At 44.6% G+C, this 21,889-nt stretch overlaps 1 protein-coding gene across 4 annotated transcripts in view; it reads left to right on the top strand.

Annotated features, from left to right (window-relative positions):
* The window catches only part of NEO1 (neogenin 1), a 249,870-nt gene extending 228,423 nt beyond the window's left edge, over window positions 1–21,447 (top strand). For 2 of the 4 annotated variants that reach the window (XM_023193107.1, XM_023193106.1), the window contains exons 23-28: window positions 4,346–4,584; window positions 5,190–5,282; window positions 9,735–9,893; window positions 14,665–14,928; window positions 17,565–17,701; window positions 18,863–19,690. In XM_023193107.1, the coding sequence (XP_023048875.1) occupies window positions 4,346–4,584; window positions 5,190–5,282; window positions 9,735–9,893; window positions 14,665–14,928; window positions 17,565–17,701; window positions 18,863–18,946 (976 nt within the window). In that variant the 3' untranslated portion in view covers window positions 18,947–19,690. Of the gene's footprint in view, window positions 1–4,345; window positions 4,585–5,189; window positions 5,283–9,734; window positions 9,894–14,664; window positions 14,929–17,564; window positions 17,702–18,862 lie in introns of all 4 variants that reach the window. The other 2 variants (XM_023193105.2, XM_023193108.1) reach the window with 2 other exon arrangements.
* The last annotated feature ends 442 nt before the right edge of the window (window positions 21,448–21,889 follow it).

The following is a 21,889-nucleotide window of genomic DNA, read 5'->3' on the forward strand; positions in this document are numbered from 1 at the left end:
AGAGAAATTCATGTTTATGTGATTATCCATGCAGACTTGATCTGCCCAAGGCAAGGATGCATGTATTTAATAATCATAAATTTGTTCATTTTCACTGTACAGGGCAAGTACAGTCTACCCTGTAACTGCTACTGGTAATGACTTTATGTCATTTTTTGTAGGTTATGTGATATTTTAAATATCTCTCTTTTGCCCAAATGAAATAGCTTTCCATAGCTTGTACTGTATCATTTTTCCAAGAAAATGGAGGCTTCTTTTATAATCTTTCTTACCACTGCCTCTTACAGCTCTTCCTTTTTTTTTTTTTTTTTTTTGAGATGGTGTCTCTCTCTGTTGCCCAGGCTGGAGTGCAGTGGCACGTTCTCGACTCACTGCAACCTTTGCCTCCTGGATTCAAGCAATTCTCCTGCCTCAGCCTCCCAAGTAGCTGGGATTACAGGCATCCACCACCATGCCCGGCTAACTTTTGTATTTTTTAAGTAGAGATGAGGTTTCACCATGTTTCACCACCAGGCTGGTCTCGAATTCCCGACCTCAAATGATCCACCTGCTGGGATTACAGCCTCCCAAAGTGCTGGGATTACAGGCGTGAGCCACTGCGCCCAGCTCCATCTACTTTTAATAGTGGAAAACTATTATTTTTAAAGCCTCAAAGACTACATTTTTTTTTTCTACTCTAGAACTTTTCTTCAAGCCTCTTTATTTGACATTTCATATTTATCTGTCTTTATGAACTTGATTTTATGTCTAGTTTTAGAAATATTGGGATCTTTATTGTTCTTTTTTTTTTTTTTTTTTTTTTTTTTTTTTGAGACGGAGTCTCGCTCTGTCCCCCAGGCTGGAGTGCAGTGGCGCGATCTCGGCTCACTGCAAGCTCCGCCTCCTGGGTTCAGGCCATTCTCCTGCCTCAACCTCCCGAGTAACTGGGACTACAGGCGCCCACCACCGCGCCCGGCTAATTTTTTGTATTTTTAGTAGAGACGGGGATTCACCGTGGTCTCGATCTCCTGACCTTGTGATCCGCCCGCCTCGGCCTACCCAAGTGCTGGGATTACAGGCATGAGCCACCGCGCCCGGCCTATTTATTGTTCTTTTATTAAAAGAATTTGAAAACCAAAATGACAATTCCTTAGTGCTTTGGAGGACTTCAAAGTAAATTTTTTTTTTAGACAGGATTTCAGTCTGTCACCCAGGCTGGAGTGCAGTGGAAAAATCTCAGCTCACTGCAACCGCCACCTCCCGGATTCAAGTGATTCTCCTGCCTCAGCCTCCCAAGTAGTTGGGATTACAGGCATGCACTACCATGCCCGGCTAATTTTTGTATTTTTAGTAGAGACAGAGTTTCACCATGTTGGCCAGGCTGGTGTCGAACTCCTAACCTCAGGTGATCTGCCCGCCTGACCCTCCTTAATAAGGTACTCAGTCTTCAGATTGAAAGTAAGATGAGTTGGTAATAGGCTCTATTCTCTGTATTGGCACATCCTACAGATTTGGGTCCCTTTGTCGAAAATCATCATATCAGATCTTCACAGGGTTTTCCCCTCCCCCACTTCCCCAGGTATCTGCTTTGCAAGTATTCCATTGACTGTTGAAAAATATAAGTGAGCTTTTCTGGCTACTTTTCTTCCTCTGTAATACCTGAGGTTCATTTAGATGGTAGCTGCTTACAGAGTCTTACAACCTCAAAGTTGACAGAACACTTAGAGAATCTAAACCCTCGTTGGTTCTCAGCACATTCCTCCTTAGTCCCTGACTGGCAACAGATAAGCGGGGCTTCTCCTTCATGAAGAAGGCAGAAGCTGTCAGATAAGAACGACCTCAGCACACTGCCATCAAATCTGACACCTTTCTACACTGGTAATCATTGTTTCCTCTTCCTTCCTAAGTGTACTTCCCCTGTTTGAAGCCAGTTCCACCCTTTACCCCCTGAATCTCATTGTCTTCCATTTTTCTAAGACCTTTTACCTACTGTTATTCCTCTCTCCAGCATAGCTGACCTCTTACTTGTTATTGACCACCTCTTCAGTATTTAAGTATGGTCTAACTTCTTCCAGCTTAAGGAATCATTACAATTACAACCTTACCCTTACCCCTACCCCCACCCCCTGTATGGTCCTTATCACCGGCTGCTTACAAACCTGCCTTCTCCACCACAGATTTCCTTGATTACTTGCTTATACTCTTATGTCTGTTCACTCCCTACCCATGCATCAGTCCTTTCTAATCTTTATTCTGCCCCTACCACTTCACCAGAATTGCTTTTGTGGAGGTCACCAGTGACTTCCATATTGCTAAAGCCAAAGAACATTTTTCAGTTCTCGTCTTAGTCTCTCAACAACATTTCACACAGTCAGCTGTTCCTTCCTTCTGGAAATGTGTTCTTCTTTTGTATCCATGACAGCATGTTTTGTTTTGTTTTTGTTTTTTTTCATAGGCCCTCCTGTCTCCCTAGCCATCAAATACAGACATTCCTCAGGGCCTGGGCCTGGACTTACTCTCTTCTCCTTCTGTGTTCTCCCCAAGTGATCTCATCTGCTCCCATGGCTTCAGCATTCCAGCTACTCTTGTATTTCTGTCTCCAGCCAAGGCCTCCCTCCTCTGAGTATCAGACTTGCACACCCAGTTTTCTCTTCTACATTTCTTCTTGAATGTCTCAGAGACACTTCAAATTCAGCACGCCCAGAGCAGAATTCATCATTTTTTCAGGCAAACCCGCTTCTGCTCCTTTAAACCCAATGTTAAGTGGCTTAAACCAGCAACCTTAACATCATCCTGTACTCCTCTTTCTTCTTTACTCCCACCTCACCCTACATCCATTTATTTACCAAGACCTGTCATGTCTGCCTCCCAAATAACTTTCACATCTGCCTCTTGCCTCTACTCCCACTGTCCCATGCCATCAGTTATGGCTGAGATTGCAGTAGCATCCTAGCTGGTCTCCTCTTCTATCCCCAACCCCACAGGGCCATTCTTCACATCACAGCTGGTATAAAGTTTTAACTCAAAAGTGATCTCCTTACTCTCTTGCTTACTTTCTCCTTACTGTCTTGCTTAAGACCATTTAATGGTTTCTCATTACTCACAAAGGGAAGTTCAGACTCTTAGCATTGTCCTAAAAGCTCTGTATGATCTGGTCCCTGACTACCTTTCTAGTATTATTTCACATCATTCTCTGCAGGGTTCACTATGTCCCCACTACTCAGGATTTCTTAAAATCCTAATATACCACCAGGGCATTGCTGACTGCTTTAGGGTTTTGACATAAGCTGATTTCACCACCCTTTCTGTTCCCTTTAGGTCTTAGTTTAAATGTCGCTTCCTCCTCTAGGTTTTTCCTGTTCAGCTTTAGTCCAACTATTAAGAAGTTACTCTAACATTTGGCATTTCAGTAAGCTCAGAACATTTTAAAATAATAGTTCAACATCTGTATTCCTCACTTCACCAAAAATTCTGAGGGCATAGCAGTCTAGCGCAGGATCTGGCACATACTGGTTACCCAGTATGTCCTCATTAGGGGTAAGTAAGAGAGTGAATGGAGAAGCTAAAACACAAAGGAGTAGACATTGTTGTCCCCATTCTTGACTCCATCTAGTTCGTAGTCCTAGTTTAGCAGTCTTCGAAGTTGTTCCGGCCAGGCGCAATGGCTCACGCCTGTAATCCCAGCACTTGGGGAGACCGAGGCGGTGGATCACCTGAGTTCAGCAGTTCGAGAACAGCCTGGCCAACATGATGAAACCCTGTCTCTACTAAAAACACAAAAATTAACTGGGCGTGGTGGCGGATGCCTATAATCCCAGCTACTCGGGAAGCTGAGGCAGGAGAATCGCTTGAACCCAGGAGGCCAGGTTGCAGTGAGCCAAGATTGCGCCATTACACTCCAGCCTAGGCAACAAGAGCGAAACTCCATCTCAAAAAAAAAAATAAAGTTGTTGCCTCCCTCCTTTATAAGCCATAGTTATGTTTCTACTCCATTTATGTTTCTACTCCACTGTTATGTTTCTACATGGCTCTAATTGGAAACTTGTGGATGAACCTTCTGGTTTAGAGATTATGTAATGAAAAATGCTATCTTAATCTTTTAACAGTCAAAAAAAGTAGTCACAAGGCAGGATTCAAACATAAAACCCTGGTAAGTATCTCTAAATATGTGTGGACAAAATAGAGATACCCTTACTCTCCCCAGGAGCAAACTTTTTGTTGTTGTTGTTATTGTTGGGGGCAGGAGGTATATTTTTAGTTTTTGTCTTTGCTTGAAACATCTCTCAGAAAGGCAGTTTTAATCACTCAAGCCTTTTGACGAATATGTTCAAATGAGTTAAGAAGCTTCTCTTAACTTCGTGCCTAGGAAGCGAGCTGCCTGCAAATCAGTGAATGGCTCTCATAAGTACAAAGGGAATTCCAAAGATGTGAAACCTCCAGATCTCTGGATCCATCATGAGAGACTGGAGCTGAAACCCATTGATAAGTCTCCAGACCCAAACCCCATCATGACTGATACTCCAATTCCTCGCAACTCTCAAGATATCACACCAGTTGACAACTCCATGGACAGCAATATCCATCAAAGGCGAAATTCATACAGAGGTACCATTTTAAGTGTAGGTTTTTTCCTCAAATGTTAGGAGACTGTTTTCGTTTAAATCGTTTTCCCCCTGAGGTTGCCTTCATTTGGCAATTCCTATATGACATCAGATTTAGAGAAATGGGTGTTAGAAGATTTGGGAACATATGATAAAGAATAGCTAGCTTTTTATGGGAGAGAGGTACTCGTATGGGTACACACCCATACGAGACAATCTTGCAGATCTTTTAGGTCTCTCATCGGGCTTCAGCAGTGTGATATTCAAGCATTTGAGGCTGCTAGCTAGCCCTTGTCTGTGCATTTCATTCAGTGTCTTCAGCTGGCTTCCAGCTAGCATTGTGGTATTCAGAATGTTCTTCGTCTGGAGGCTCTTTCAGACACTCTGTGAAGTGTGGCGGGCAACATTGTGACATCCACATTGATTCAGCAGGAACTCTTGTGATGCTCTCATGATCATTTTCCTCTTTATTTCACTTCTTGCAGAAATGTCTTGTCCCCATTGTGTTGTTTGTGAATTCTGAATCCCCTACTAGAAATGTTTTACTGTTGAGGCTGCTCAGTGGCGTAGGGCACATGCTGGTAACTAACCTCCACATTTAACATCTAGGGCATGAGTCAGAGGACAGCATGTCTACACTGGCTGGAAGGCGGGGAATGAGACCAAAAATGATGATGCCCTTTGACTCCCAGCCACCCCAGCGTAAGTAGAAGCTTCTCTTTTCCTCAGTGCTATCAATCTGTTCAGTCATGTAGGGGAACAACTATGAATGATCTTTTTGACTTCACTGGATTCTAACACAAAGATAATCTACCAAAGCTTTGACACCTTGAAGGAGGAAGTACCAACCACTTGCCATATTTTGCAACAAACATTATTCTTGAGGCTAGCGTCGTTATGTTTATGGTAAATAAGCTGAAAAGCCAATGTCTCCAGATCCCCGGGAATAGGGAAGTCTCCCTAAAAGTGCATCATATCTCTATAGGAGAGAGGGGAAAGCTTCCCTCCAGACTAGGGCTAAGGATGGCCTGATGTTACAAGTTTTCGTTGTGCTTCCTGATACCAGTGCTAATGAGCACCTATGGAATTTATTTTTTTAATTAATAGATTTGAAGGCCAAGCAAGGTGGCCCACACCTATAATCCTAGTGTTTTGGAAGACTAAGGTGGGAGGATTACTGGAGGCCAGGAGTTCTAGACCAGCCTGGGCAATGTTGTAGTGGGACCCCATCTCTACCAAAAAAAATAAAAGTAAAAATTAGTCATGACAAAAATTAGCCAGGTGTGGTGGTACATGTCTGTAATCCCAGCTATTCAAGTGGCTGAGGCACGAGAAACTCCTGAACCTGGGAAGCAGAGGTTGTAGTGAGCCAAGATCGTGCTGCTGCACTCCAGCCAGGGTGACAGAGTGAGACTCGGTATCAAAAAAAAAAAAAATTTTTTTTTAAAGCCAGGCATCGTGGCACACAACCTATAGTCCCAGCTACCCAGGAGGCTGAGATGGAATGATTTCTTGAACCCAGGGTTTAAGGTTGCAGTGAGCTATGATTTTGCACCTTTGCACTCCAGCTTGGGCAACAGAGCCAAGAGCCAGTCTCTAAATTAGTTACAGTAATAAAATTAAAAAATAAAATTATTAGACTTTATATTTTAGAATAGCTTTAGGTTTCATTGTATGGATTTCTTTTTTTTTTTTTTTTTTTTTTGAGACAGAGTCTCGCTCTGTGGCCCAGGCTGGAGTGCAGTGGCCGGATCTCAGCTCACTGCAAGCTCCACCTCCCAGGTTTACGCCATTCTCCTGCCTCAGCCTCCCGAGTAGCTGGGACTACAGGCGCCCGCCACCTCGCCCGGCTAGTTTTTTGTATTTTTTAGTAGAGATGGGGTTTCACCGTGTTAGCCAGGATGCTCTCCATCTCCTGACCTCGTGATCCGCCCGTCTCGGCCTCCCAAAGTGCTGGGATTACAGGCTTGAGCCACCGCGCCCGGCCTTTTTTTTTTTTTTTTTTTTTGAGACAGAGTCAGAGTCTTGCTCTGTTGCCAAGGCTGGAGTGCAGTGGCACGATTTCAGCTCATTGCAGCCTCTGCCTCCTGGGTTCAAGCAATTCTCCAGCTTAAGCCTCCCAAGTAGCTGTGATTACAGGCACTCACCACCACACCTGGCTAGTTTTTTGTAGAGACGGGGTTTCACCGTGTTGGCCAGTCTGGTCTCAAACTCCTGACCTCAGGTGATCCACCCAACTCAGCCACCCAAAGTGCTGGGATTACAGGCATGAGCCACCATGCCCACCCAGCCGGAATTTTTTAAACAACATTTTTCATTCTTGATTCATGCCTCACTTTGATAAGCATAAAGGTTTCTGAGCCTCTTTTAATAATAGTTGAAATTCAAAATAAGTAATATATCATGATTAAACCAGAAAGCAGTGTGACAAACCAATTCTTTCCAACTACTGTGTCCTCTCTCTTGTCACTGTTTTCAAGGAAGTGAAGCCTTTCAGACTAGCTAGCACAGCGGGGCTTGCAGTTGAGGGAATTTCAGCCATCTGTCAACAAATGATGAGATTTAATAGCCATGAATATCATACATGCAACGAGGTGCACTATGACATCGTGCACTTGGAAAAGTTCCTCAAACCCCCAACCTCTTGGTGGAAGCTCCAAGCATGTGGATGTCTGCACACCCATTCCCTCTCCCACAAACACTATACACAAACGTGTAAGATTTTTACAAAGATCATCTTTGAAAGAGTAACACCTTATTTGTTAATAGGTAATTTCAGCTCAGCGTAGCTTATGCTTGTGGTCCTTGATGGAAAGAAAGGCCTGGACTTGGAAGCATGCGGGGGAAAACCTGGTTTCCCCTCTTTTAAGAGGTGCCCTGGATGGGGTTCCCAGGTTTAAAGATACAAATGCCCAAAAAGAGTAAATTAATCCATTCTAGTTGCTTCTGATTGATCAAGAAGATGCTAGCACTACTGCTTATTTGTTTGTTTTGTATAAGACTTCAGTTCCTACCTGAACTGGCTTATTTTGAAAACTTCTAAAATTTTGCTATCTTTATTTCTTGATGTATTTTACTTTTAAATATGTTAAGTAAAAAAGATCTGTTGTCCAGTTGATACCATTCTTCTTTTTTTTGGTGTTGGGGAAGGAGTTTGCACCGATATACAATATTAATATGTGCCTTAACAGTTGGGTGGGTAAGTGGAATCTTTTAAAAACCTGCAACCGTAAGATCCACTTATGGTGTTCAGGTTTTCAGATACTGTTTTTAAAACCCACATGACTACAGTTCTGTTTCACAAGCTGGTATTCCCTGAGCTCTAGACCCTGGAATGCTGCGGGAGCCATGTACCCACCACCCACCTACCCTGGTCTTAAATGACTGAGCAGTGCCAGGAAGGGCTTGCTGGTGCCGGGACATGGCTCCATCCAGAGCCATGCACCAAAGCATCAAGTTCAGAGTCAGCTAACAGCTGCTGATTTCCTGCTATATCCTAGGCAAACACATTCACACTGCTTTATTTTTTTACTTACCTAGAAAGACTGGAAATGCCTCATAAAGGGAAGAAAATCAGTTTTGTTTTTCCTTTGTGAGAGTCCTAAAATGCTCTCAAATTGTACTTTCCTAGGTAAAAATCAGGTTTATTCCCTCTACCCCAACCTGAATTCTGGAAAACACTGAGTCTGAAGCACCCACTTCTAAAAACTACCTGTCTTCCCCTAGAGGAGGTGCCGACTCCCCAGTTACCCCAAGAGCCCTCCTCAGGCAGCTTTCCTGTGTTGTGTTTTATTCCCAGGCACAACCTGGAGCCTCTGGTCCCCAAGAGCAGCACCTGAGGAAAAGCCCCTTTTCTGTTCCTCAGGCCTTGAGAGGGGAAGGAAGGGGCAGCAGTGCTCAGGGGTCCCAGTCATGCCACCTGCTTGCTTGCATGTGGCCAGGACAAGGGATAGCTGGAAGTAAAGGCACTGTTTTGTTGACCAGGATTTCTCTTCAGCAGAGTAATGTTGAATAGCCCCACAAAGACTTTAGGGAGATCCCTGGGGACAGAAGACATTTCAGTAGGCCACTAAGTGTTAAGTAAGTTGTATTATTAAGTTCACGAAGCCTTTGTTTAGAGAAAAAAGGATTCCCTGTATTGCTAGTAAGGTTTGGTCTATTTGCCTCTTTGGTAGGGGTAGAGCTGGTTATCTTGACCTTAAAAGTGCCATTTCTACAAGCACTCCAAGGGAGTTCCTCAGAAAAGTTTATTCCAAGACTCTGGTCTTCTAATTTTATCTGTTTCCATCTCAGATGGATAATGAAGCCTCGTAGAAAGTTGTACATGGAATCTCTGTCTTCATAGAAAGTAGTATGTGAAATCTGTGTGGAAATTTCAGATTCTTTAGCTAAACACAGTTAATTGAATCCTTAACCAGTGTGAGAAGGAAAGAGCCGTTTATTCTCCTAAATGCAGATGGGTGTAGCTGAGTCCCCAGACTGGAAGCAGTAAAAGATGGCGCCATCGGCCAGTGATTCATGCTTGTAGTACTAGATGGGACCATCAGAGTTCAATTCCATTTGCATTTATTTTAAGACATGAAAGCTGATTAAGCAGCTATTTATTTATTTGGCCTAAATACCCATTAAATGCTTAATTCAGCAGGTTTAACAAAGGCAGAATGAATTAGGAATATACTCGAAAAAGAAGGGACTTCTTTCTATCCTTTTTAGCAGGACAAAATAGAAACTCAATTTATGTGTTGGCTTATGGATTTATATTTTGTGACATATTCAAATAGATATTTGTAATAACTCATGTAATCCATGTTTATTATAGTAGAATTGTAAAATACAGATAAGCCAAAAGAAAAATATTATTTTAATCCTGACCACTCTTCCCTGCAAGATAATCACTGTTAACATTTTAGTATATATTCCTCAGACCTTTTTTCTATACATATGTAGACATATGCAAAAGAGTATGTTCATTTTTTAAAAACAAATGTAAAAATCAATGGCTAATTGACCAGATCTAGCCAGCTGCCACCAAAAACCCAAGGGAGTGGTTGGACTGTATGGAAGGTGGGAAGGGGGTGACTTTGCTCTGAACTGTGATTTGTGTGTGTTTGTGCAAGCGTGTTAAGCATTTCTCTGTCTTGTGTTCATTCACAGCTGTGATTAGTGCCCATCCCATCCATTCCCTCGATCACCCTCACCATCATTTCCACTCCAGCAGCCTCGCTTCTCCAGCTCGCAGTCATCTCTACCACCCGGGCAGCCCATGGCCCATTGGCACATCCATGTCCCTTTCAGACAGGGCCAATTCCACAGGTGAGAGATGAGGATCAAGCCCAGATGGAAACCATTCCAAAGGAGTCAGCAAGCGGAAATGGGGAAGGGCTTGCCCTACTTAGAAAAGGGATTTGGAATTTTTCTATTTTATTTACTTAGCATAACATTTCTGTGACTGACTCAAATTTGTTTCTGTAAAATTCACCCCATATTTCTACTTAAGTTTTAAACATTCAGTGCAAAGTTTCCTTTTAGTAAAAACAGTATCTCTAATCACATAAGCATCCCTTGTTCCATAAAATTGCACTTTAACTCAGTCCTTTTTTCCAATTTCTTGATTTCTTTTAATCCTCTAATTTGAAAGGAAAACTCATCCTGGGTGATTTCAGACACTCGTGGTTGCCTTTGCCTGGCAGTCACCCTAACGCTGGGTAGGTCCAAAGGTTAACTGTTACATACAGGTTACTTCCACCGTGGACCAAAGTGCCAACAAGATCCAAGGGGCGGTGGGGCCACAAGCCACGTGGAGTTGTGTGTATTGTAAACCACAGGGTGCCTGATGTGAACCTCAGGATTATTAAAATTAGGAAGGGATGCGCAGGAATAGATCCTCTCTGCAGAAACAGGAAATTAGCGTAACAATCTGCAGTGTATTTAAAGAAACATGTTGCTAGACAAACAAGTCCCAGTTTGGAAATCTTAGGAAACCACATTATCAAAGTTTTAAGGAGGAAATAGTGAAGGCGTGGAGACAGCAAGTGGCGTAAATATTATTCTTCATTAATTGAAAATTACTTTTCATCCTCAGTTTTAAACGGCAAGCCTAGCAACTTCCCATATATTCAACATATTATTTTTCCACCATTTGAAACTTGCCTATTAATAGTTATTATGTTACTGATAGAACTGAGTTTTGCTGCTCTGGGGAATAAGGGAATTTCAAGTGAGTTCCATTTTAAAAGAACCTCAAAACTTTACGCTAGAAGTTTGGGTTCCTAGTAATATCCCCATTTTTTAAAGTTTTTTGTTTCTCTTTGGTTTTTTTGTTTGTTTTTGAGACAGAGTCTCACTCTGTCGCCCAGGCTGGAGTACAGTGGCGCGATCTCGGCTCACTGCAACCTCCACCTCCTGGGTTCAAGCAGTTCTCCTGCCTCAACTTCCCAACTAGCTGGGATTACAGACACACGCCACCACACCCGACTGATTTTTGTATTCTTAGTAGAGACGAGGTTTCCCCATGTTGGCCAGACTGTTCTCAAACTCCTGACCTCAAGTGATCCGCCTGCCTTGGCCTCCCGAAGTGCTGAAATTACAGACATGAGCCACCGCACCCGGTCCCTATTCTTTCAAGTTTTTATCAATCATAAACATACCCAAAACATCAAATGAAGCTTTATTAAGGGGTGTGTAATAATTCCTGACATTATCTACTCCCAAAGCTATTACCTGATTTAGAGAATGCTGCTTGAACTCACATCTAAATTTGGCCTTCCAGGCTGAGCACTGTGGCTCATGCCTGTAATTCTAGCACTTTGGGCAACCAAGGCAGGAGGATCGCTTGAGTCCATGACCAGCCTGGGCAACAAGGCAAGATCCCATCTCTACTAAATATTAAATATTATTTATATACATATATATATATTTGACCTTTCTACTGTCTCCTTCCAAATCCCAATTTGAAGTCCTGCATTTAGAAAAGATGGTTTACAAGATAGACAGTTACTCCAGCCAGCTGCATGGAAAGCCAAAGTCTGCCTTACTAGACATAGTCTCAAATAGAACAGAGGACCAGAAAGCAGCCTCCATACCACTCTTAGAAAGGAGGTTTTGTGCCCAACCCTGTTTCTCCATTTTTAAGGCCAAGGAATCTCACACGCTAGGATGTGGTCCTGCTTGAGTGGATGGCAGGCACCTTCCAATCAAATCAGGCCCTCTTTCCTGCTGGGTTTGGGGATTGGAGAGGAGCATGGCAGCTCCTACCCAGCCCTCTCCCTTGTGATTTAGTGTTGGTAAGCATTCCCTTCTCTATGGACCTAGGCAGAAAGTGAAGAGGAGGAAAGAATAATTTGCATTACTAAGAGAGTCCATGCTTTGATGACCAGTTGCATAAAGGAAGGTAAAACTAAAGTGATAGACTCGCTGAAGACTGATTTGAAATGTAGAGCAAGTATCCAGAAATGATCAAAGTTCTTTTTCACTATTGCACTTTTTTAAGCTTTTGTGTTTCTGGAGCTCAGAGTGTTGGCACAGCTTGGTATATGTGGGCTAGGCAGGGCCAGTCTCTGCTCTAAGGAACATTCACTATGTCACCACCACTTGACATTGGAAAAGCACTTTCCTCTTGTCCAATCACTTGGCCAGTGTGAACTCTGTGTGTCTTAACTCTTTAAGAGGCAAGTCAGTCAGGAAGTAGGCCCCTTGCCAAAGCAGGAATTTTACTTACAGCATGGATTCTGAGCAGGCCAGTGATTTTGCACAGTGTCAGGGAGCACCCTTCGTGTAGAAAGCAACATGCCTGGGGCTCCTGGAGTTGTACAAGGCAGCCCTGGTCTGTGGTAGCAGGCCAGGGTGCTGACTCATATAGGCAACCCCATTTTCCTTTTTCACCTTTTGCACCATCTCTTTGGCCCTCAGAAGCTTATATATCTAGTTACAGACCATTGAGGCAGTCAGGAGAGACCTGTTTGCCCAGAGCTGATCTAACATACCTGCCAATACAGGCTGACATGGTCTGGACATGAGTTTATCTTCTCTCTCCTCCTCCCTGCTACCCTTCCTAGCCAGCTTCTACCCCGCCCAGGATCACAGAGGGGGACCACCAGCTTCCCCACCGTGGGGGATGGCTAACTTGAGCAAGTCTAAGAAGAGATCCTCAGCACACCCCTTTAAGGGATGAGGAGTGGCCTAAGCCTGGTAGGGCCAACACAGTCAGGCACACTTGGGAGGGTGTATGAGTCCCTCATCCGTGGACCCAAGATCAGAGGTGCCACTCATGACTGGTGTGGCCTGACTTCTCAGAGCCCAAAGGCACAGATTCACTGCTACCTCAGCAACAAAGACAGGGAAATGTGTTGGATTTCTGCAGATTGCTCATGCTTTACGGTATCCCCATCTGTGGGGATACATTTGAAGATCCGCTCCCCCCTAGTGGAGGCCTGAAATCACATGTAGTACTGAACCCTTTATGTCTGCTTTCTCTATCTGATAACTGAGACAGCTGCTAAGTGACTCAAGGGCAGGTAGCATACACAGTCTGGAGAGGCTGAACTAAGGGATAATGCACATCCCCAGTGGAACGGCACAAGATTTCATCATACTACTCAGAATGGTGCACAATGTAAAGCTTATGAATTATTTATTTCTGGAATTTTTCATTTAAATTTTTGGACAGCAGTTGGCCACAGATAATTGAAACCATTGAAAGCAAAAGCATGGATAAGGGGGACTACTGTGCTTGCTAAGGTTGAGAACTCCAGAAGTCAGAAGAGGCCTTCAGGCTACCTGGTACAGTTCATTGTCCTGAGCTGTGTCCTCCGTGCCTCTCCTCACGGGTGTGGAAGGTGGTCACCAGCTCACGCTGTTGGAAGGGTCTTCCTCATGTGGTCTCCCCGGGCCTTGGTGCTGCTTCTGCCCCACAGGGTGGGGGCAGGTGGTACTCTGTGTGTGGAAAGGAGTGTGGTGGTCCAGAGCATGTGTGTGGAAGTCAGAAGGCAGGGATTCAGATTCCACCCTGCTAGTTCTAACTGTGCAAATAGGCAATTTGCTTAACCTCCCAGTGCCTTCTGAGTTACTTTGAGGATCGAGTGAGCTAATGAATGTAAAGCAGCTAGCATAGTGCCTGGCTTAAAGTAAGCACCCAGTAATTTACAAAGAAAAGAATATTTTCAGATATTCAAGCACCATGTTCAGCACTTTTCATATATCTCATTTAATCCTCAAAGAATTATGTGTTATTCTCCCTCTTTTGTAGATGAAGAAACTGAGACTCAGAGATAACTCAGTGACTTTGTCAAATTCACCCAGCTTGTATGCAAAGATTAGAGTCCAGGTCTGTCTGATTCCAGAGTCCGCGCTTTTCTACCCTGCTGTGCTGCCTTCCAGAACAACTCTGCCCCTTCTTATATTTTGAGATTGTTATCATGTTCTTCCTGAGCCTTCCCTTCTCCAGGCTCATCTATCCCCATTTCTTTCTCTGAATCAAAAATGCCCTTCATTTGGCATGATCTGAAAGCTGTGTGCAGACCTCCGGGCTGCTCTGTTTGTTGCCCAGTTCTCACTTGAGCTATGGGGTTTTTGCTGTGATGAGGCCATGCACAGCCCCTGGAGGCATGAAGGCCTGTGGCATTGGCCTCTCCTGCAGTGACCGCCAGGCCTTGTCAGTAGAGCTGGCTACTGTCAGGTACCCAGCCAGCCTTGGTGATTAGCCATGTTTGTCTATGAAAGGCCACTCTGTAAGATTCCAGTGAGTGAAGTTTTTAATTTTCTTTTATACTTATTTATATCTTAATATCTTAGTCATCTCAGGAACCTTTACATGTGCTCCATAGTAACTAATGAGAAGAACTTTAAATCTATAAAATTGTGACCACTTAGCTGTGAGGCAAAAAACTGGAATAGCTGGTTGAGTACAAAATTGTTCGAGACTCCATTCTTATCCCTGGCAGTGGTACTAATCCATGTTCTCTTGGACTAGCACTGATCACAAGTGCTTTTGAGCTGATTTAGGGAACCCCTAGAAGTAGCCAAACTCTGGGACTTTCCCATATTTAATGGCAAAAGAAATACTAACATTTAGACTTTCCTGCTGTAGAATCCGTTCGAAATACCCCCAGCACTGACACCATGCCAGCCTCCTCGTCTCAAACATGCTGCACTGATCACCAGGACCCTGAAGGTGCTACCAGCTCCTCTTACTTGGCCAGCTCCCAAGAGGAAGATTCAGGCCAGAGTCTTCCCACTGCCCATGTTCGCCCTTCCCACCCATTGAAGAGCTTCGCCGTGCCAGCAGTCCCGCCTCCAGGACCGCCCACCTATGATCCTGCATTGCCAAGCACACCGTTACTATCCCAGCAAGGTGAGTGAGAATGGCAGCATACCTGGAGGGACCCTTTGGCTCAAGCTTGGATAAAGTCACCCCTTCCTTGAAGTATAGCAAAGCAAATATCCTCCAAGCCTATCCCAGCAATTCAGTTAGAGTAGCAGTGTGCCATTGTCCCACCCAAGAAGTTTGTGGGCTGACCTTTTGAATTGGGTTTGATGTGCAGCACCTTTGGTGGTAAGTCCAATGGCATGGGAATGGATAGTAGATCTAGTCTGCCCAGCTCCCTGGAATCACCTCACTTCGTAAGGTCCCTGCAAACTAGAGAAGGGATCAGGGAGGCCAAGGCTTGGACTCATAGGGTGGTGAAAGCAGAGGGAACCTCAGGATAGGGAAAGGAACCCTGTGAAGGGAAAGTCATTTACCCAAATCCACACAGCTCAGTAACAGTCCTCTGACCTCAAAGGCGTGCTTGCTTTCTGCACTTAATTGTTACCTGTTCATTTGTTTTAGAATAAGTCAGTGATTTTCAAAATTTCTGGTCTCAGTACCCCTTTATAGCTTAAAAGCTATTGAGCACATAAAAGAGCTTTTCTTCATGTGGGTTATATCTGTCAATATTTACCATATTCAAATTCAAACTAAGAAATTTTTAAAGTATTTTATTCATTTAAAAAAGCAATTATCTATCATGTTAGGATAACCAGCATATTTTTATGAAAAGCTATTTTCCTTTTTTTTTTTTTTTTTTTTTTTTTATTTGGGACGGAGTCTCGCTCTGTCACCCAGGCTGGAGTGCAGTGGTGCAATCTCGGCTCACTGCAAGCTCCACTTCCCGGGTTCACGCCATTTTTCTGCCTCAGTTTCCCAAGCAGCTGAGACTACAGGTGCCCGCCACCATGCCCAACTAATTTTTTGTGTATTTAGTAGAGATGGGGTTTCACTGCCTTAGCCAGGATGGTCTCGATCTCCTGACCTCGTGATCCACCTGCCTTGGCCTCCCAAAGTGCTAGGAAGACAGGCATGAGCCACCATGCCCGGCCGAAAAGCAACTATTTTCAAAACAAAAATATAGTGAGAAGAGTCGTTTTATTTTTTTGCAAATCTCTTTGATGTCTGGCTTAATAAAAGACAGCTGGATTTTCCTATCTGCTTCTGCATTCAATCTGTTGCAATATGGTGTTTTGGTTGAAATATAAGAAGAAAATCTGGTCTAACAGATATGTAATTGGAAAAGAAGGAGTATTTTTATAACCTTTTCAGATAATTGTGGATATTCTTTTTTGATACTACAGCAAAACTCAACAAGTTGTAGTTTTTTAAAGGTTTGTTCGTAAAGTGAAATCTGAAACCTTATCTATGAACTATTTGTACTTTATTCCATTAAAATTCATTCATCTGTCTTGCATTTAATGCACCATACTAAAACATCACGTCAGTCATTTAGAAAATACTGGTTCACTACATTATACAAATTCTGCAAATAGTGATAAATTTCATTCAGTATCTAAAAACATATTCATTAATATCATCAAAATGTGTAAGTATTAAGTTCTCAAGACCATGGTGGCAGAGGCAAGTTTTCCAAAATGTTCATTTTTACTTAAAACTTAAATTTTATCATTGGCAAGAAACACTATCCATTGTGTGCCTTGAATTGACAGGCTCACTTTGTTCATTTTCTAAAAGATGTCTCAAGAACCAGTTTGTCTGTCTTTGAACTAACAGTGATATTCCATGATAAAAACATTCAACTCAAAACTCAAACTATCACAAGTGCCTTTATTTAAGACAGCTGTTGGCCGGGCGCGGTGGCTCACGCTTGTAATCCCAGCTCTTCGGGAGGCCGAGGCGGGTGGATCACCTGAGGTCAGGAGTTCAAGACCAGCATGGCCACCATGGTGAAACCCCTTCTCTACTAAAAATACAAAAAATTAGCCAGGCGTGGTAGCAGACACCTGTAATCCCAGCTGCTTGGGAGGCTGAGGCAGGAGAATCACTTGAACGCAGGAGGCGGAGGTTGCAGCGAGCAGAGGTCGCTCCACTGCCCTCCAGCCTAGGCAATAAGGAGAGACTGCGTCTCAAAAAAAAAAGATAGGTGTCATACTTTATACACAGCTGAAGTACTTTATGCATACTTTCCATTTTGTCACATACAGTAAGGTCAAGATGTAGTAAAAAAAAATATTTACTCCTTTATTAACGATGGCTCTTAGTGAAACTGGCTTTTTTAAACTGCAAGTGCATGTCGGTGAATGGCTTTACAGTTTGGCACCACTGCCTTAATTTGTGCTAAGCCTCTAGTAGCTCACCCACTATTGCCTTTGTATCCTCAGTGCAAAGGCAAACACAGTGGAAAGGCAAATAATGTCTTATTATGCGGAGAGCTTTGGCCTCCCAGATATCCTGCAAGGGTTCGTGGACCACCACACTTAGAGAACCACTGGACTAGGATATTGGTTTTCTAGAGCCAATGGAATATTTTCTCTGGCCTCATGAAAGCCCTGCTATCTCCCGCCTTCCGTCTTCTTCCAGTAACTTTTCAGAGCAGTATCCGCACACTGGGTCTGTGTGTCTCTCTCACCCTGAAGCAGCACTTGGACCTTAGGGCCTTCATGAGGTCTAGGGGAGGCAGGCTTGGCCACATACCTGACGATGCCCTTTCCCCTCAGCTCTGAACCATCACATTCACTCAGTGAAGACAGCCTCCATCGGGACTCTAGGAAGGAGCCGGCCTCCTATGCCAGTGGTTGTTCCCAGTGCCCCTGAAGTGCAGGAGACCACAAGGATGTTGGAAGACTCCGAGAGTGTAAGTTCGTGGGGCCATCAGTCCAGCCAGATTGTCTGGGAACACGCCCCAGGGTCTGAGACTGCTGGTCAAGCTGATATTCTGTACATACCAGGCTCGCCACCCAGAACTATGAAGCAGATGCACTCATTCATTCAGTAGAAACAGTGTTGAGCATCTTTTCTGAGCCAGGAACTATGCTGAGGATTTGGTCTACTTTCTTTCCCATAACCACTGTTGTTTTTTTTTGTTTTTTTGTTTTTTTTTTTTTGAGAGAGGGTCTTGCTCTGTTAACTGGGCTGGAATACAGTGGCACGATCTCGGCTCACTGCAACCTCTGTCTCCCGGGTTCAAGGGATTCTCCTGCCTCAGCCTCCTGAGTAGCTGGAACTACAGGTGCCCACCACCATACCCGGCTATTTTTTTGTATTTTTAGTACAGACAGCGTTTCACTATGTCTGCCAAGCTGGTCTTAAATTCCCGACCTCAGGTGATCCACCTGCCTTGGCCTCCCAGAGTGCTGCGATGACAGGCGTGAGCCACCGCACACAGCCCCCATATCCACTCTTGAACGTCTTAAATTAGCTTTTCACACAGCCCAGCTAATGGCCCCTCCCCCCACTTCCTACCTGCCTTTTAGTTCTGTCCCTTCTCTCATTGTTCTTCTTTTCTTGGTTTGAACCATTCATACATTCCCTCAGTTCTACTCTGTGACCTTTCCTGAGCAAGATACTGGAGGAGAAGGTGCTTGAGTGGTTGCTGTCAAAACAGAAATCACCAGGGTCTCTCTTTGATCTTTCACTCTCAAACTCCAGTGAAAAAGTTTTGCCTCTGAATTTCCACATGCAGGATTCTCTAAGCGGAAAGCTTGGGGCCCAGAGATCCAGGGACATACCGACTGTGCTGACTGGGGCAGAGACCTAGAAGGGGCAAGCAGCAGGCCTTCTGGCTTGTGAGGTCATTGTGACCCTGGGGAGTGTGTGTTGGGAGAAAGGCATTGTGTATTATCAGGAAACGGGATCCCAGTGACCTTGGGTCTATCCTGCTACTTTCCACTCTTCTGAGCCACCCTGTGTGTTAGTAGCCCGTTTTCTGGGACCATTTGACTACTGACCACATGATGTCTTGGCCTCTCTCTGGGCTCTCCTTTCTGGATTAGTAATAGTGTTTTCTTTTCCATAGAGCTATGAACCAGATGAGCTGACCAAAGAGATGGCCCACCTGGAAGGACTAATGAAGGACCTAAACGCTATCACGACAGCATGACGACCTTCACCAGGACATGGCTTCAAACCTGAGTCTGGAAGTCTTGGAACTTACCCTTGAAAACAAGAAATTGTACAGAGTACGAGAGGACAGCACTTGAGAACACAGAATGAGCCAGCAGACTGGCCAGCGCCTCTGTGTAGGGCTGGCTCCAGGCATGGCCACCTGCCTTCCCCTGGTCAGCCTGGAAGAAGCCTGTGTTGAGGCAGCTTCCCTTTGCCTGCTGATATTCTGCAGGACTGGGCACCATGGGCCAAAATTTTGTGTCCAGGGAAGAAGCGAGAAGTGCAACCTGCATTTCACTTTGTGGTCAGGCTGTGTCTTCGTGCTGTGACTGCATCACCTTTATGGAGTGTAGACATTGGCATTTATGTACAATTTTATTTGTGTCTTATTTTATTTTACCTTCAAAAACAAAAACGCCATCCAAAACCGAGAAAGTCCGTGGTGTTCTCCACAAGTGGTTGACATTTGACTGCTTGTTCCAATTATGTATGGAAAGTCATTGACAGTGTGGGTTGTTCCTGGGGTTGGCTTGTTTTTTGGTTTTGTTTTCATTTTTTAATTCTGAGTCATTGCATCCTCTGCCAGCTGTTAATCCATCAGAGGGGGAGGAAATGTTGCATTGCTGTTTGTAAGCTTTTTTATTATTTTTTTATTATAATTATTAAAGGCCTGACTCTTTCCTCTCATCACTGTGAGATCACAGATCTATTTGAATTGAATGAAATGTAACATTGAAAAGACTTGTTTGTTGCTTTCTGTGCAGTTTCAGTATTGGGGCAGGGTGGGGGGCTGGGGGTTGGTAATAGGAAATGGAGGGGCTGCTGAGGTCCTGTGAATGTTTCCGTCATTGTACTTTCTTCCAGAAGCCTGCAGAGAATGGAAGCATCTTCTTTACTGTCGTTTCCTGGCATGTCCATCCTTATTGTCACTACGTTGCAACTGGAGTTTGATTTGGATCTGGTTTTAAAATTCTTCTGTGCAATAGGTGGGTTTGAGGATTTAGCAGCCCTGATGTCTTGGTCATAGCCTGGTAAGAATGTCCATGCTGAGGAGACGGGTGTTGTATTTCTAATTGCCTGAGTCACACAGAGTAGGGTAAGAGCCTGACCCTGTTCTGTAAATCAGAAAGCAAGGATGGAGATCCTTTCCTGCTGCTATTATTGGCTCTCTTTGAGGAAGTTGGAGGTTAAGGAAGGAACTTTGTTTCCACGTAAGACTCCTCCTCCTCTCTAGTTCCAGTCTTCAGCCAGTCCGGCGCGCTCTTCCACACTTCAGAACCCCTTCAGAGAAAGCATTAGCAGGAGGAGTGAGACAAGGCAGAGCTGCAGTGCCCCCTGAGGCTTCCACACATCTTTCTGAATATTATTTTTCAAGTAACAAGGGACAGAGACAGCGGGAGCAGCTGCCCCCCTCCCCTGTCCCAGCAGCTCAGCTAGGCCCTGATGAGGAGGAGGCCACAGGAGTTTTCTGAGGTGAACCCAACGGCTCAGCCACACTTGGAAGCCATTGCCTTTGCACATAGTTCTTGGGTTCTTTTTCCTAAAAAGGTAAGGAGCTGAGGTGTGTGGTTTTTTAATATTAAGAATATATAATGGAAAACATAAGACTGATGCTCAGGCATCTTCCTCTACTCCCCAACAGATCCCCAGAAGACGGTGTGGAAGGCAGTGTAGACAGTAAATCGGGCTTCAGTTCCATAGCCAAGAAGAGAGCAGCTGCTGAAACCACCAGTGGGTACCCCAGGTCACCTGCCTTTGAACTTGGGGATTTCCCACTTTTGGATCTTACCACATATTTGCTTTTTCACAAGATGAACTCTTTGTATTTATGATTTGGAGGGCAATGAAAGGTGCAATGCGGGAACTCCTGCTGCCAAGCTAGCTGGTCGCGTGGGGGTGCCAGGCGGGATTCTGGAAAACCAGTGCACTTAAACTGATCTTGAAGAGAGCTGTCCAAGCACTCTGGCCACCAGGAGGGCCAGGTTCCCCAGAAACTACCTTGTGCCCAAAGAACATGCTCAGTATTTGGGGCATTTCGTCCCACGAACCCTGACCTTCTGTTACCTCAGGGCCTTGGTACCTGGATACTGCCACAGAATTGGGGCGGGTGGGGGAGGGGCCTATTTTTCAATAAAATAACTGTTCAAAGTTGGGGGTTTTTTTAAAAATTAAAAAGGAAAGCTATTCTGTATTGCACCTTTTCACAATTTAATACATTTTCTTACATTTTCCTGTGATTTTTGAAACTAAACCATTGCGTGTCTGTAGCGTCCTAGTTGAGCTGCTGCTCAGCGGCTTCCTCGGGGGATGTGGAACGCCTGTGTCTGTCGCCGCACTGCCTGCGGGAGGGGCGCAGAGGGCTGCTGGGACTGGCGTCTGTACACACTTGTTTGGCCTTTTCTGTAGTTGATGCTGTAAACTCTATGGCTTTTTAAAAACGATTTCATGTTTTTATTTAGTATTGGAAATCCAATACACTTTTTTAATCCAATCAAACTCTGGTCTGGTTAAAGAGTTATTTTCCCTTGTCCTTAAAAACAAAAACAAAAACCTTCGGGGCCCCCTGCTTCCCAGCCTCTCTCATTGACTTTGCTGTTGCCTTCACAACTGTAAAGCCAGTAGTCTACAAGGAGACTCAGGGAAGGGTGGCAGGTGAGCCAGGAGGCTGCAGGAGGTGTTTGGACCGTCCACCAGCACCAAAACTGAGTCTGGTCCCTGTTCTTATCCCCCTGTTGCTGCCCTGCAGGGACTGAGCAGCCTGAGGAATCAGGGGCCCCCTGGCAGCCTTCCCTGAATGGAGTGCAGGCCATGTCCCTGCTGCGGCAGTGCATTCTGTTAGGGCAGACTGAGTGCCCACGCGGGGCCCAGCCTCCCCACTCCCAGCCCCACCACTCACAGGGACCTAAAGCCAGAGCAGATGTCTCCTGGGAGGCCCGCT

This window comes from Piliocolobus tephrosceles, chromosome 6 (assembly GCF_002776525.5).
Source record: "Piliocolobus tephrosceles isolate RC106 chromosome 6, ASM277652v3, whole genome shotgun sequence".
In the NCBI taxonomy this organism is placed as follows: Eukaryota; Metazoa; Chordata; class Mammalia; order Primates; family Cercopithecidae; genus Piliocolobus; species Piliocolobus tephrosceles.